This window comes from Andrena cerasifolii, chromosome 8, assembly GCF_050908995.1.
Source record: "Andrena cerasifolii isolate SP2316 chromosome 8, iyAndCera1_principal, whole genome shotgun sequence".
Classification (NCBI taxonomy): domain Eukaryota; kingdom Metazoa; phylum Arthropoda; class Insecta; order Hymenoptera; family Andrenidae; genus Andrena; species Andrena cerasifolii.
The window spans coordinates 3,506,196-3,519,205 of record NC_135125.1 but is presented as its reverse complement, the minus strand read 5'-3'; the positions used below and the strand labels follow the sequence as shown (position 1 = coordinate 3,519,205).

Genomic DNA, 13,010 nt, shown 5'->3' with positions numbered 1-13,010 from the left:
ACAGTTTGATTGTATTGGATATATCGTTCTACAGGAAACTGCATTGTTAAAATATGAATGCTCTCATGAAAGATTTAAATAAACGTTATCTAGTACGTGGAGCTAGTAATTTGTAATGGTTAATCGAAATCCGATCCTGAAATTTCATATTTTATCTAAGTTTCATTTTAAAGAATATAGTCATTGTCTGTGTAACTTGTAAAATGTAAACCAAAAAAAAAAAAAAAAAAAAAAATAATATTGATAGCAAAGAACGCATTAATTTCACTATAATTGTAGTAAGCATTGTGCCTTATAATTATTGTTAGGTATCAAATTATCCAGTACTGGCACACAAATTACATTACTTAGACTTGTAATTATATTCAATTTTCATACTTCATACTCTATAGTGGGTTAGGAGATAAATAATTTTTTATTAAAATAAACTTAATAAATTATTCTTTATTCGACTGAGATCTTATTCTAACATAAATAATATTGATCAACAAAGGAAATAATAATATTTCAACATATTTACATATTTGTAAAATGTAATGTTCTCATAACTTTTTAATTTCCAAGGAAGGAATCATTGAAAAGTGTTGCAGTCGAGTACATTCGTATAAATTTTTGCACAAATGAAAATGAACAAAATTGTTGTTTCTAATGAAAATACTCTCATTATTAAAGAATACAGATCGCCTTGGATGAAATTGCACTGGCTATTTATTAATGAATTTTCTATTTTTATGTGTAATTTTCTATTTATGATTCGAAAGAAAATTTGCCCCGATATTGATGCTCAACTATCACGTCATTAAGTATCCAAGTTTAGTTACATTCACAATATGCTTGTTGCAACGAACTAGAAAGGAGTTTATCGTTTGAGAAATCCCTCATTCAGCACCTTCCTTTTTTCTTTTACAATTTTCATAAACCCCTTTCAAATAAATCACTTTGCCTTTCCACTATAATTACAGATCTGCAGCAACATATGAGGCGAGCAATAAATTACATAATTCCAACCAGCTGGCAGTAGATCAGGATAACGCAGCTGTTTCATGATCTAGAAGAATCTAGATTAAAACTTATCAGAGGATCTCCATTGCAGCAATTTAGATATTACAGTTTACCCTACAATTCCCTTGTCAATGACAATAGCTACTTTATGTCTTGGTTTCCAATATTAAAATATTGATGCTAAATGATTGGCAGATTTGGTCGTTAATCGTTTCCCACCAGTTTCGCGTGAATAAAGATACATTTATTTATTATATTACATTATGATAAAATTAAATTTTCTCACAACATAATATCTTCCTTTGCATTCTAACATATTCGCTCTTCGATCGACCAGAGATCATTTTTCACAATGCTGTGGTCGTTAAATACAAACCTTGGAATAATGAATAATATAGTAGAATAAGTTCAAAACCAGTACTTCGCTTAATCCCAAGAATTACAAATCCGACCTTTGTTACATAATTTAGTGAAACCAGCATTGATGGAAACTTTGGTGTTCCTAGGAGATATACTTAGATGTACTAGAGCTGTAAATATTTGAATAATTTCGAATGCGAATAGTGCCTTTGAATAATTCGAATATATAATACTCCTAATTATTCGAATATTCGAATCTCAAATTCGAATTCTCTGGTATTCGAATCTCAATTTCGAATTCTCTGGTATTCGAATCTCAAATTCGAATTCTCTGGTATTCGAATTTCAAATTCGAATTCTCTGGTATTCGAATCTCAATTTCGAATTCTCTGGTATTCGAATCTCAAATTCGAATTCTCTGGTATTCGAATCTCAAATTCGAATTCTCTGGTATTCGAATCCCAAATTCCAATTTTCTGGTATTCAAATCTCAATTTTGAATTCTCTGGTATTCGAATATTCGAATCTGAAATTCAAATTCTCTGGTATTCGAATATTCGAATCTGAAATTCAAATTCTCTGGTATTCGAATATTCGAATCTTGAAATTCGAATTCTCTGGTATTTGAATATTCAAATCACAAGTTCGAATTCTCTGGTATTCGAATATTCAGATCTAAAATTCGAATTCTCTGGTATTCAAATCTCAAGTTTGAATTCTCTGGTATTCAAATCTCAATTTTGAATTCTCTGGTATTCGAATAATCCAATCTCAAAATTCCAATTCTCTGGTATTCGAATATTCAAATCTCAAATTTGAATTCTCTGGTATTCAAATCTCAAGTTCGAATTGTTTGGTATTCAAATCTCAAATTTGAATTCTCTGACATTCGCATATTCGAATTCTCTGGTATTCAAATCTCAAATTTGAATTCTCTGATATTCGAATATTCGAATTCTCTGGTATTCAAATCTCAAATTTGAATTCTCCGATATTCGAATATTCGAATTTTCTGGCATTCAATAGGTGCACTTCAATAGAAGATTATCTATTGTGTGAACGTGATGCAAATTACTCGGTAGAAACAATATCTACAAGTACAGCAGTGACAGATCGAGCAACGAGGGCTAGTGGATTAATCTCTTTGCTCGGTACACACACTAACATACGCTGTCACGCGTATGCACCATACACTGTCCGTGGTTTATTTTGCCTGCAAACAGTCTACACTTCCCAGACACAGCCAAGAAGTTCAAGCTGGTACAGTATTGGGACTGTGCTTGCTTAATGAGCCGACCGATCGTCGTTTTATTGAGTCGCGGCCAATGACAGCGTAAATGTAATAATAAAGGACGGAGGGAGTTACGAGCGCCTATTGTCGGTCGTTTAATTAAATGTTGCAAATAGGCTTACAGTGGTCATTGGGCAGAGATCAGGGCTTTTATTACTATCCACGTAAAAAATCGCTGAGCATTCTCTATAGCAAAATTACCTCTGCCCTCCTTATTCAAAATGTCCTACCTAGCATTTTTTCATCTCTCAAGACATGTTGAAATATTTGAAGTTCCACACGTCAAAGTTAGAAAACCCTACGTGCTTCATAGACATATATGCACAGTCTAATATATTTAACCTAACTGCCTTTCAGATAGTTAAAATATCCTAGCTGAAACATTTAATTAATTACCTACCGGTACATCTATTACAAAAACCTATATTAAGCTGTTTCGAAATAGTGACAATATATTTTAAATTGAATGAAGAAAAATAAGGACACGCGAAGAAAATGATAAAACTTCAGTTTTCTTGGTTGTTTCGAAATGCTAGATAGGACATTTTAACTAAGGAGGGCAAACCTGTTGTGTAACAGCATCTTCGTTCTTTCTTTATTCATCTGACTCAGATGGGGCCGATATCCTTTTATTACTTAGGGAATTTAAAGGCAGCAAACTAATATACTTTCATCCCTTTTTTTTCTAGGTCTGAAGCACGGGAACGGAGGCATTGGAAGTGCTAGTAGCTCCAGAAGCACAAGTCCAAGTCAACAGCAGTCGCCGCAGAGTGGGCTGTCCTTTATTCCTCAGCCCAGGGGTCAGAATTCAGCGAACAGGCAACCTGGAACCACTACCCCAAGGTAAATCGTCTTCTCTTCATAATGCATTCTCTTCAGTGTAATACCGTTTAATTTATTTGCCACATTTTGAAAGAGCACTGTAGTAAAGGGTGAAGTAATCAATAGCTACCAAACATTTCAGCCCTCGAACATCGACGGTGGGAAAATCGAGCGGGGCGAGGACCACGCAGCAGTCTCCGTACACGACTACAGGGCCGCCTACTCAGCAAAATAAGAATTCTGTCCTGGACAAATTCAAGCTTTTCAATAACAAAGAGAAGAATCAGGACCGCGGAAAGGCTTCGTCGGGCGTGTCGAAGCGTACCTCCAGCTCCTCCGGGTTCTCATCCGCCAGATCGGAACACTCCGACAGCTCGACGTCGTTGTGCGATCAGAGCAAAGTCCAAGTGGAATCGCCCAAGAGTCGCGCTCTGAAGTTGAAGCTGCAGTCGACCAAGTCGTCGAAGCAGGCAAGCCCGAAGACCGTGCGGAAAGAGCAGAGCAAAGCACAAAGTAAAATCGCTCGAACAAAAGGCGTGCCTGACAAGTTGGTTAGCTACAACCCACCATTGGAAGATGCCAAGCCGACCAGTAAAATCGGCAGCGTGGGTACAAAGTTGGCTGCGGAGAAAAAGTCCTCCAACCTGCAGGATTTATTGAAGCAACAGCAGCACAGCCAACTGCACAAGCCGAACCCGACGGTACTGGCCTCTACCAAGCAAATCAGCTCGCAGGACGGGAAGAATATCAGCCTGAAGAACGAGTCGACGAAACAGGCGCCTAGGCCCAAGATGGAGCTGCCAAGTAAAATATCTGAGACGAAGATTCACCTGCAGAATATGAAAGTTCCTCCGAATGGACTGCACAAGGATATTCTAGTGCAGAAAGGATTGATAAGTAATACGAATGGGATGATCAAACAGCCTGATCACGAAGGAACCACTATTACTTATGAGAACTGTTCTGCAATTGATCACACGTTCTCTATGAACCAAGTGAATCTGTCCGACGAAAGGGCGTCGATGGAGAGGCAGAAAGCAATCGTCGAGAACGTCCAACCGAATAATCAATCAGGAACGTTAGAGACTCTAAGCACCTCCAAGCAGCAAAATACAAATGCGCCCTTAAAACCTAAGGTCCCAAATGATGCGCAAGATGTAGGGATCATGAATGAAAAACAGACAGCTCCCACTTCCCCGCGCCACAGTCCAGAAGCAACGACGGATACCAAAATGACTACCATCCAAGAAGATTCAACGAGTGCTATGGCTGCTCATGGACATACCGTTCCCCCTCAGATGCAAGTGTCGAACGGATTGAATTTCGGGCCGAGCAAGCAGCCCTCGCTGGTCAGCAGCCCGTTGCAAGGTTCGACTCTAAATACTTCCGGGATTAGTCCAGGCTCCAGCATTCCGAAGCCCACGGCCTTGGTGAAAGGCACCTCGAAACCACCGAAGGAAAACGGCATGCCTGGCGTACCGACGCCCACGAAGTTGAAGGCAGACGTTTTGCACCGCAAGCTCGACCCGAACACGGTTGCAATGGTGTCACCGATGCCAAGTATTTCGGATCTGATGTCTGAGAGCTCGCATAGCAATTCTAATAGCACTGGCCAGAGCAATTCCAGCGACAGCAGCGTTATTTATAGGCCGAGCAGCGAGAGCGGCAGTGAGATTAAAACGATACCTAATAGGAAAATTGACACCACCTTCGAACAGATGGAGAAGGTTAGTACACATGTTTTTCCCTGGATAGAACACGGTGTTCTGTTTGAAACAAATCAGAATTCCTAATAATCCCAGTTGTGCTAAACTGGGCTAGATGCAATAACATTCCTCTATAATGATCTTTTGTATAATACTTTGTGAGCGGAGGATTGAATGATCCCACTTTGCAGGTTCTATCTGAAAACTCAACGTGTGGAGGGGGTACCATGGCGGATGACGAAGCTGAGATGACAGTGAAGCCCATGCAACCTCTACTCCGTGGCTACACGCCCGGTGCGAGGGCCCTTCAGACTCTGCCGAGCAGGACAACCGCGAGACAATACACGATTCTTCATTCTTCTTCTCATCATCATGTCGGTCACGATTACGCGGACATCGACGTCGCCTCCGGCTACCTCAGCGACGGGGAGGTTCTTCGTGGTGGTATGAGCGTCGGTAGCAGAACTCTGTCCGACTTGTGCGACGGTTACATGTCCGAGGGTGGTGCTTCCTTGTACGCGCGTAGAATCAATCCGTCTTACGGTCATGATCACGAGAGGTAAGTTTAAAAAAATCAGGGAGTCGAGACCGAAGCAGTAACCGAAATTCATGATCGTACTGTAACCGTGAGATGAGAGAAAGAATTCTGACCGCAATTGCATTTCGGTCGGAAATCTCTGATGGTATTGTGAGATGAGCGAAACTGAGTTGAGAGAAATTCTGAGAGAAATGAGTGAAACTCCGACCGTAATTCGGAGAGGAACGAAGAAACGGTCAGACGGTCAGTCGAGTCTTAGGTTCGCTTCGACCTAGCTGAATAGGTCGGGAAGGTATGCTGTTCCTGTCGCTCACATTCGGTTTATTGGAAGCAGACCTTTGCACTTATTTCTTACTATGATAATTGCCGGTCCCAAACTGCTAAAAACTCCTAAATTGTTAATCCTTATAATTTATCTGTCATAAACATTGTTTATTTACAAATAAATATTTTAGTTATAAAAATATAAATTTTTTGTAAAATTAATTTTACATAATATAAAATTTTTGTTGTAAATGTATAAAAATATTTACTTATGAAAATAATAGTATTAAAAATAATAATATTTCGTGTATCTAAATATTTAAGTACTTGTTTACTTATATTTTTTATTTAATAGGTTAAGTACTAATTGTCAGTACTTACAAAATTATATTATAAAATTTAATAAATTAAATTAATTAATTTGATTTTTTATTATAAATTAATTTCATGTATACAATTTATATCACTGTGGATTGCAAAAGACTGATGGTCGGGTTACTAATGTGATAAAAAATAATTAAAATAATCCACTAAATAATTGTAGCCCCGACTTGCGAATTGCGTCGGGTATAGCAACAAATTGCTTCACAAATTTTAATCAACTGTATTTCTACCTATTTCTCACGAATTTGTGAACTCTAACTGACCGTATTTCTATCTCTCAAGAATTTCGGTTGACTGTATTGCAATCTCTCAAGAATTTCGGTTGACTGTATTGCAACGTCTCAAGAATTTCGGTTGACTGTATTGCAACCTCTCAAGAATTTCGGTTGACTGTATTGCAACCTCTCAAGAATTTCGGTTGACTGTATTGCAACCTCTCAAAAATTTCGGTTGACCGCAATTTCGGGAGTAATTGTCTCTTGAATTTCGGTTGAGAAGTCACTCTTGACCGATTATCGCTCACCAATTTCGGTTCTGATGACTCTAAATGCTGTTTCGGTCGTCTCACTGACCGCTACCGTGACCGTAACCGAAATTATATAGGTCTCGACTCCCTATAAGAATTATCCATATTTTGGATGTAAAGTATCGAAACCAAGAGAAAGCTTTTTACCTTTAAACGTATACTTGCAATAGCGAAGCAGCAATTCTTCTGATTCAGAACCATTTTAATTTTTAACCTTCCTGAACTCGCGTGTTGGTCTCACAGACCGGCGAATACGAAATTCGCTCATTTTTCAGAAACCAATAATAGCCCCGGTCCCCCGCGCCTTGTACTTTCCTAAATAGTTCTTAGGATGACAACAGTAGCTTTCCGCACACTTTTGTACGTTACACCCTTTAAAATTACACCCGAGTCATTATGCAATGAAAAATCACGCGAGTTCAGGAAGGTTAAGTACTCACTTCGTTAAATTCTAATTTAGAATGGCAATTTAAATTGTTCTCCACATAGTTAAACCGATTGGGTAGTTCATTATTTTCTGTTTGTTTGTGACATCTAACACAGTAGAGATTGAATTTCTCTATTTAAAGGATATTGGAATTACTTAATTATTAGACATTCGATTCTGAATTTGTATTATCTGCTTGTTTATCAGGTATACGTTTAATATTTTACTACAAGTGTACACCTTTACTATAATTTTTATTGAGTAAATGAACAATTTTTCGAGCATTTAGCAATAACTCAATTTGCAAGTACACGCAATCGCCACGAAAATAGATATCTAAACGAACTTTAGTGGCATCAACGAATCCCCGTTGACAAGCTTATAAATCTGAAGCATAGGCCTCGCTAATCAATACTTGGTCCCTCTCGTTCGCTATTCAGGCGATAATTTGTTTACGCCTTTTTCGCGTAAATTACGTCGTAGGTTATTAATATATTCTTTCACCTCGTTCTTACACATTTTAATCAGCTGCTGGTGCAACGAACAACGACGAGAATTTAATGTAGAATTGTTATATGCAGTTCTGTCTAATCGGTCATCGTTCAACGGTCTATAACTTGAAAGTAAAAAATTAAATCAGTTTTGAAGGTAGATTATTTCTAAGCGAGCTTCGTTATACCCAATTTCCATCATTTATTTTGTTCGAGTTCGTCTTGTTGCGCGTGTTCCGCTGGCACGCTGAATGAGTCACAGTCTCCACGTGAGCACGAAACACAAGTCGTCGGATTTGTCAGCGCACGTGGACTCACTTGTGAATTCTATCTTACTCGTTGCTCAGCTTTCAGCCTCATATTAGCATAACTACGTATTACTTTGCGTATTACGTGTTATGGCATGTATATGTAATAGGGACGTGCGGGTAATGAAATGTGTCGGGTACCCGAGCGGTCGGGTCGGGTCGGGTAAAGTCGGGCGGGCTCGGACGGGGGCCCGGGACAGACGGGCCCACGGGTAGTCCGACTGTGTCGGGTAGCTCGATTATTTCGGGTAATGCGGTGTTTGATAAGTTGATATACGTATTCAGCGTTTTTAAACAACCGAGTACTCGGATAAAATACAAAGTTCTGTTGTTTTATCTGAACCAGTGTTGCCCCGGTGGGCGGTCCGAGAGCACGAGCATCCATCGCGTTTGCCAAAGCTCGCGTGGAAGGGGGCGCTCGAAACCAATGAAGTTGCGGGCATGTAGCGGATGGGGAAAACTCTAGTAGTGTGCGTGTAGGCTCGTACCACGGCCGTCTGCAGTACAGGCCGGAACATAGTGAATTTGGCAACGCTGTCGTCAGACCTATTTGAATTTTTCTGAAGCCTTTCGCGCGTTATGTCACGGCCGGCTCTGGTAGCGGTTGGAACATAGTCATCGGGGACTGATGGTTGTTCGAAATGCAGTGTTGCAACATCGTAGTGTCCGGCCTGTACCCGTAGGCTTATATAACTGGGACTCTTGGAGCCCCAGTGATCTACATTTTAGGAATTGGGAAAATAAACAGGAATTGACTAATGATTAAACAATAATATTATATAATTGGGCGGAATAGACTTGAACACTTACACCTCTGATTAACAAAAAGTTCCTTATTAAACGATTTTTATTCAGCTTCAATCATATGTTTGTTTAGTTCAAATCTAGAAACTCAATTTTAACCCACTTCTAACTCTCCAATAGACTTGAAACTTTGCAGGCATACCTAGTTTGAATGACAATACAAATTTATGAAGGAAAAGAAACCCCCCAGGGGTTTAAAAAATTACCTATACTCCCTGTCATTTAAGAAGGAACCTGTCGACCGACGTGTTTAGAGCGGTTCTGCGCAGGTTGACGCTTATTGGTGCCGGGAGACGCCACTATTGGCTGTACCCCCACCAACGCTTTTTCGGAGCCAATCAGCTCATTCTACATGCGCGAAACGGGTTCCTTCTTAAATGACAGGGAGTATAGTCATCAATAAATATAACCCATAATCACAAATTCAAACGACTTGAAATCAGCCTATAACCACAAATCAAATCAATTTAATCGACGTGAAATCAGCACACTACTAGAGTTTTCGAGCGCCCCCTTCCACGCGAGCTTTCGAAAACGCGATGGATGCTCATGCTCTCGGACCGCCCATCGGGGCAACGCTATTCTGAACTATGAACGAAATCTACTTTCCTTCTTTTAACGTGGGTAGAGCATCTTAAATAAACAATTATATTAATATGGGTTTATAAATGAAAATCGAAGACCATTAAATTTAATGAGTACGGTCTTTACCTATTGGATTGGTTTAGCATTGTCTGTACAAATGCACTTTTAATTTACGCTTAAATGCACATTACTGTTAAGACATTTTTAATTAATTACACTGTAAACAAAAATCGATTTTTTATGAACCTTGTTTAATAAATTTATTACAATTCTAGAAAATTCTAAATACGTGAAGGCATTTTTTTAAACAGCTACATAAAATAGATGCATAATATTTATTTTAAAATCAAAGAGTGGATTGTTACAGTAAATTCATAAGAACACTCTTCGCTATAAAATTTGTGCACGTTCGTAAACCGATACGTACCCAAGTACTAAAACAGATTTGACTTTATAATTATTATTGGAATTATAATTTTCGTTTGCAACATTCGTTCAACTTCTTCGCAAACTTTTTATCAGGTTCACGTTGATAACGATAGGGGAAGACATTCGAGCTCTCTTCCTCTTAGGTCCAATCTACTTCTAACGTTCCCCTTTTTAACGGCCGCGTTATCAGTATGAGAACAAACAGTCCTTTAAAGTTGATTGAATTGCTTTCGTCGATGGTGGGGGTGCACATGCCTCTGGTTAATATTAAGTCATTCTAGCGTGAATCACTTCGCGAAGACGCGCAGCGATGTCTGAATTAGATTTAATGCGGCGCGCAACGAAGAGTGGTCGTGCCACCACTTACTAACGGCCTTTAATTAGACGAAATTCGCAGGCTTAATTTCCTACGGGTCGGCTGCTTCTGGTTAGGTGAATTACTTCGATTGAATTAAGTAAATCTACTGTGACGTTATCTCTAATTAACTATTACATACTTGACTTTTCCTATCCTATTTTTGTTTGTATAAAATGCTTTCTTTCCCCGAAGGTCTACTAATTTTTATTTACCCTCGTGTTGATTTAAAAAACCTTGTAAAATTTTACAAACGTGATGTAACGTTATGTAATGAGATCCGCTCCCATCTTCCATTTCTATAAGAATCAGAAATTCTAAAGCCCCTAAACCATTCAAGCACTGCTTTCAGAGATTCTTTACTTCAAATCATTTATTTTATAAAAAAAAAATTGATGTGTGAAGTGCATCCAGCTGTGCAATAAAATCCGCAGGTTTAATGTCGGAACAAAGTCGCTCGACAATCGTGAGATTAAAGGCTCCGCGGAAAAGAAGGGCGGTTAGGTACTAGGGGGAAAGCGGAAGTGGGTCAGTGGTGATCATCTCGATTAGATTCACCGCATTGAATTTGGTTTCGTTCTCGGTCGAACGGAATCTCGTTGAAGCGTGGGCAGTTCCATCCAGCTCGTTCGTCTATTCAATCTCATTTGATTTCCTTCGAACGTGTCGTCCATGTAAAGTGTATTGGACGAGCGACAATAATTTCTCGCGAATGTCCTATATTACGAGCCAGCCAGCCCTTCAGACAGGAAACTGTACTGCAGTTTTTGCGGGAATATGGGGCACGTTCGTTCGTAGGGAAGCTTTGATTGTACCAGCAACGATAATTCAGAGGGTGCGGCAAGTTAACGATTTTAACGCACTTCGGGCGAAAGGAATAGGTGTAACGGGGATGTTAGAGCTGTGCCAATTTAATATCGCACCCTAAGCAATTTTTTTTCTTGGCTTATATTTTTGTTTTTTAGACCTGTATATTGAAATTGAAAAATTTGACGAATTTTAATAAAAAGATCGCTTTTTCCATAAGTATTTTTTTCAACTACATTATATCGAAATTTATACTTCTAGAAAAGGACTATTACACAGTTCGACAGCCGTCTAGACTTGTAACATTCAATAGCCGTTTCTTATAGGTTTTCGTGCGTTGAAAACGACTCCGCAAACCGTTTGTTGCCATCGTCTTCAGTTTTTGAGAAATTCGAGTTTGAAAAAAACTGTAAATTTTCAACTTTGAATTTTTTTGTGTTAAATTATTCAGCGAACCCTCCCGAATACAACGGTATAAGTTGTTAGTGTATTCTGAACATATAAATATGTTTAAACAACGATCAAAGGGAAAGGGACACCCAAAATGCACCCATTTTTGCAGGTATCTTTCAATTTATTTCCAAAACTAAGAGTCTAGGAGAAAATCTGACTACTCCACGCGATGCAGCAGATATTTTTCCGTCGGAAAGCATCAACAGAAGTGTTTAGTTTCGTTTTGTTTTCAATACAGAAGCGAAATAGTTTGGCAAAACGTGCAGCGCCGACAGTGGTACTCACGCGCGTTAAGCGTTACGCTGAGCGGCAGTGGATCGCGCGCCGCCGTTGACTACCACTGTCGACGCCGCACGTTTTGCTAAACTATTTCGCGTCTGTATTGAAAACAAAACGTGACTTATCACTTCTGTTGGTGCATTCCGAAGGAAAAATGTCTGCTGCATCGCGTGGAGCAGTCAGATTTTCTCCTAGACCCTTAGTTTTGGAAATATATTTAATGATATCTTCAAAAATGAGTGCATTTCGGGTATCCTTTTCCCTTTGATCCTTGTTTAAACATATTTAAATGTTCATAATGCACTAATAACTTATATCTTTGTATTCAGGAGGGTTCACAGAATAATTTTCAAAATCGAATTTCTCAAAAACTGAGGGTGATAGCGACAAACGGTTTGCGGATTCGTTTTCAAACAGCTATTAAATGTTACAAGTCCAAAAAAAGTCAAATTTTGTCGAACTGTGTTATCATACAATTATCACTGAAGAGTTAAAAGATTTAAAAATACGAAAATGGTAACTTAAAAATGACGCTGGGGACAGTGGACCCCATGCGACCAATTTCTGATTATAAGAAGGTGTGACCACGAAGGGTGAAAAAAGCGTTCGAGCAACTTTTGAATAGACGATCGAAGTTCGTCGTGTCCTTTCTTGTGGAGCATGTTCCTGGTTATTATTTTATCACATCACGGAGAGGGTGTTTTGGAAATAGAAAGGACGTCGCCACGGCAGAAGGAAATTAAAGAAACATGGAGCTCAAAGTGACTCGAATTAAGTTATCCCGAATTATGTCGAGGGATGGTTTGAATTCGAAGTGTTCATGCCTTGTATGAACTGAACGTTGCCCCAAGGCAATGTCTATGATATCCCTGCCTTGATACTCGAAACCTGGACACAACGTAGACACTTGTACGGCTATAGGATATGTGCGACGCAGGCGAGAAGCGTGTCGCGCGTGACCTTTTAATTAATTCATTTTCTGATAATAAGAATAAGGCGTGTTGAAATACAAGAACCCGATATAATATCAGAACCCTAGCGGTGGAAGGGCGGTGTGTGCGGGGCGTTACACTAGAGACGCTGAAGCAACAATTTTACTTTCATGACATGCAGAACAGTTTCATATGCTAATCTTGTAAACAAATTTTCGTTGCTAGGTAGTTTACGCTAATTGAGGTA

General features: G+C 39.1%; 1 protein-coding gene across 7 annotated transcripts in view; it reads left to right on the top strand.

Moving 5' to 3' along the window:
• Positions 1 to 13,010, top strand: part of Sick (sickie) — a 626,930-nt gene that overhangs the window by 422,654 nt on the left and 191,266 nt on the right. For all 7 annotated transcript variants that reach the window (XM_076818204.1, XM_076818201.1, XM_076818200.1 and 4 more), the window contains 3 exons: positions 3,343 to 3,496; positions 3,618 to 5,202; positions 5,373 to 5,740. In XM_076818204.1, the coding sequence (XP_076674319.1) occupies positions 3,343 to 3,496; positions 3,618 to 5,202; positions 5,373 to 5,740 (2,107 nt within the window). The remainder of the gene's footprint in view (positions 1 to 3,342; positions 3,497 to 3,617; positions 5,203 to 5,372; positions 5,741 to 13,010) is intronic.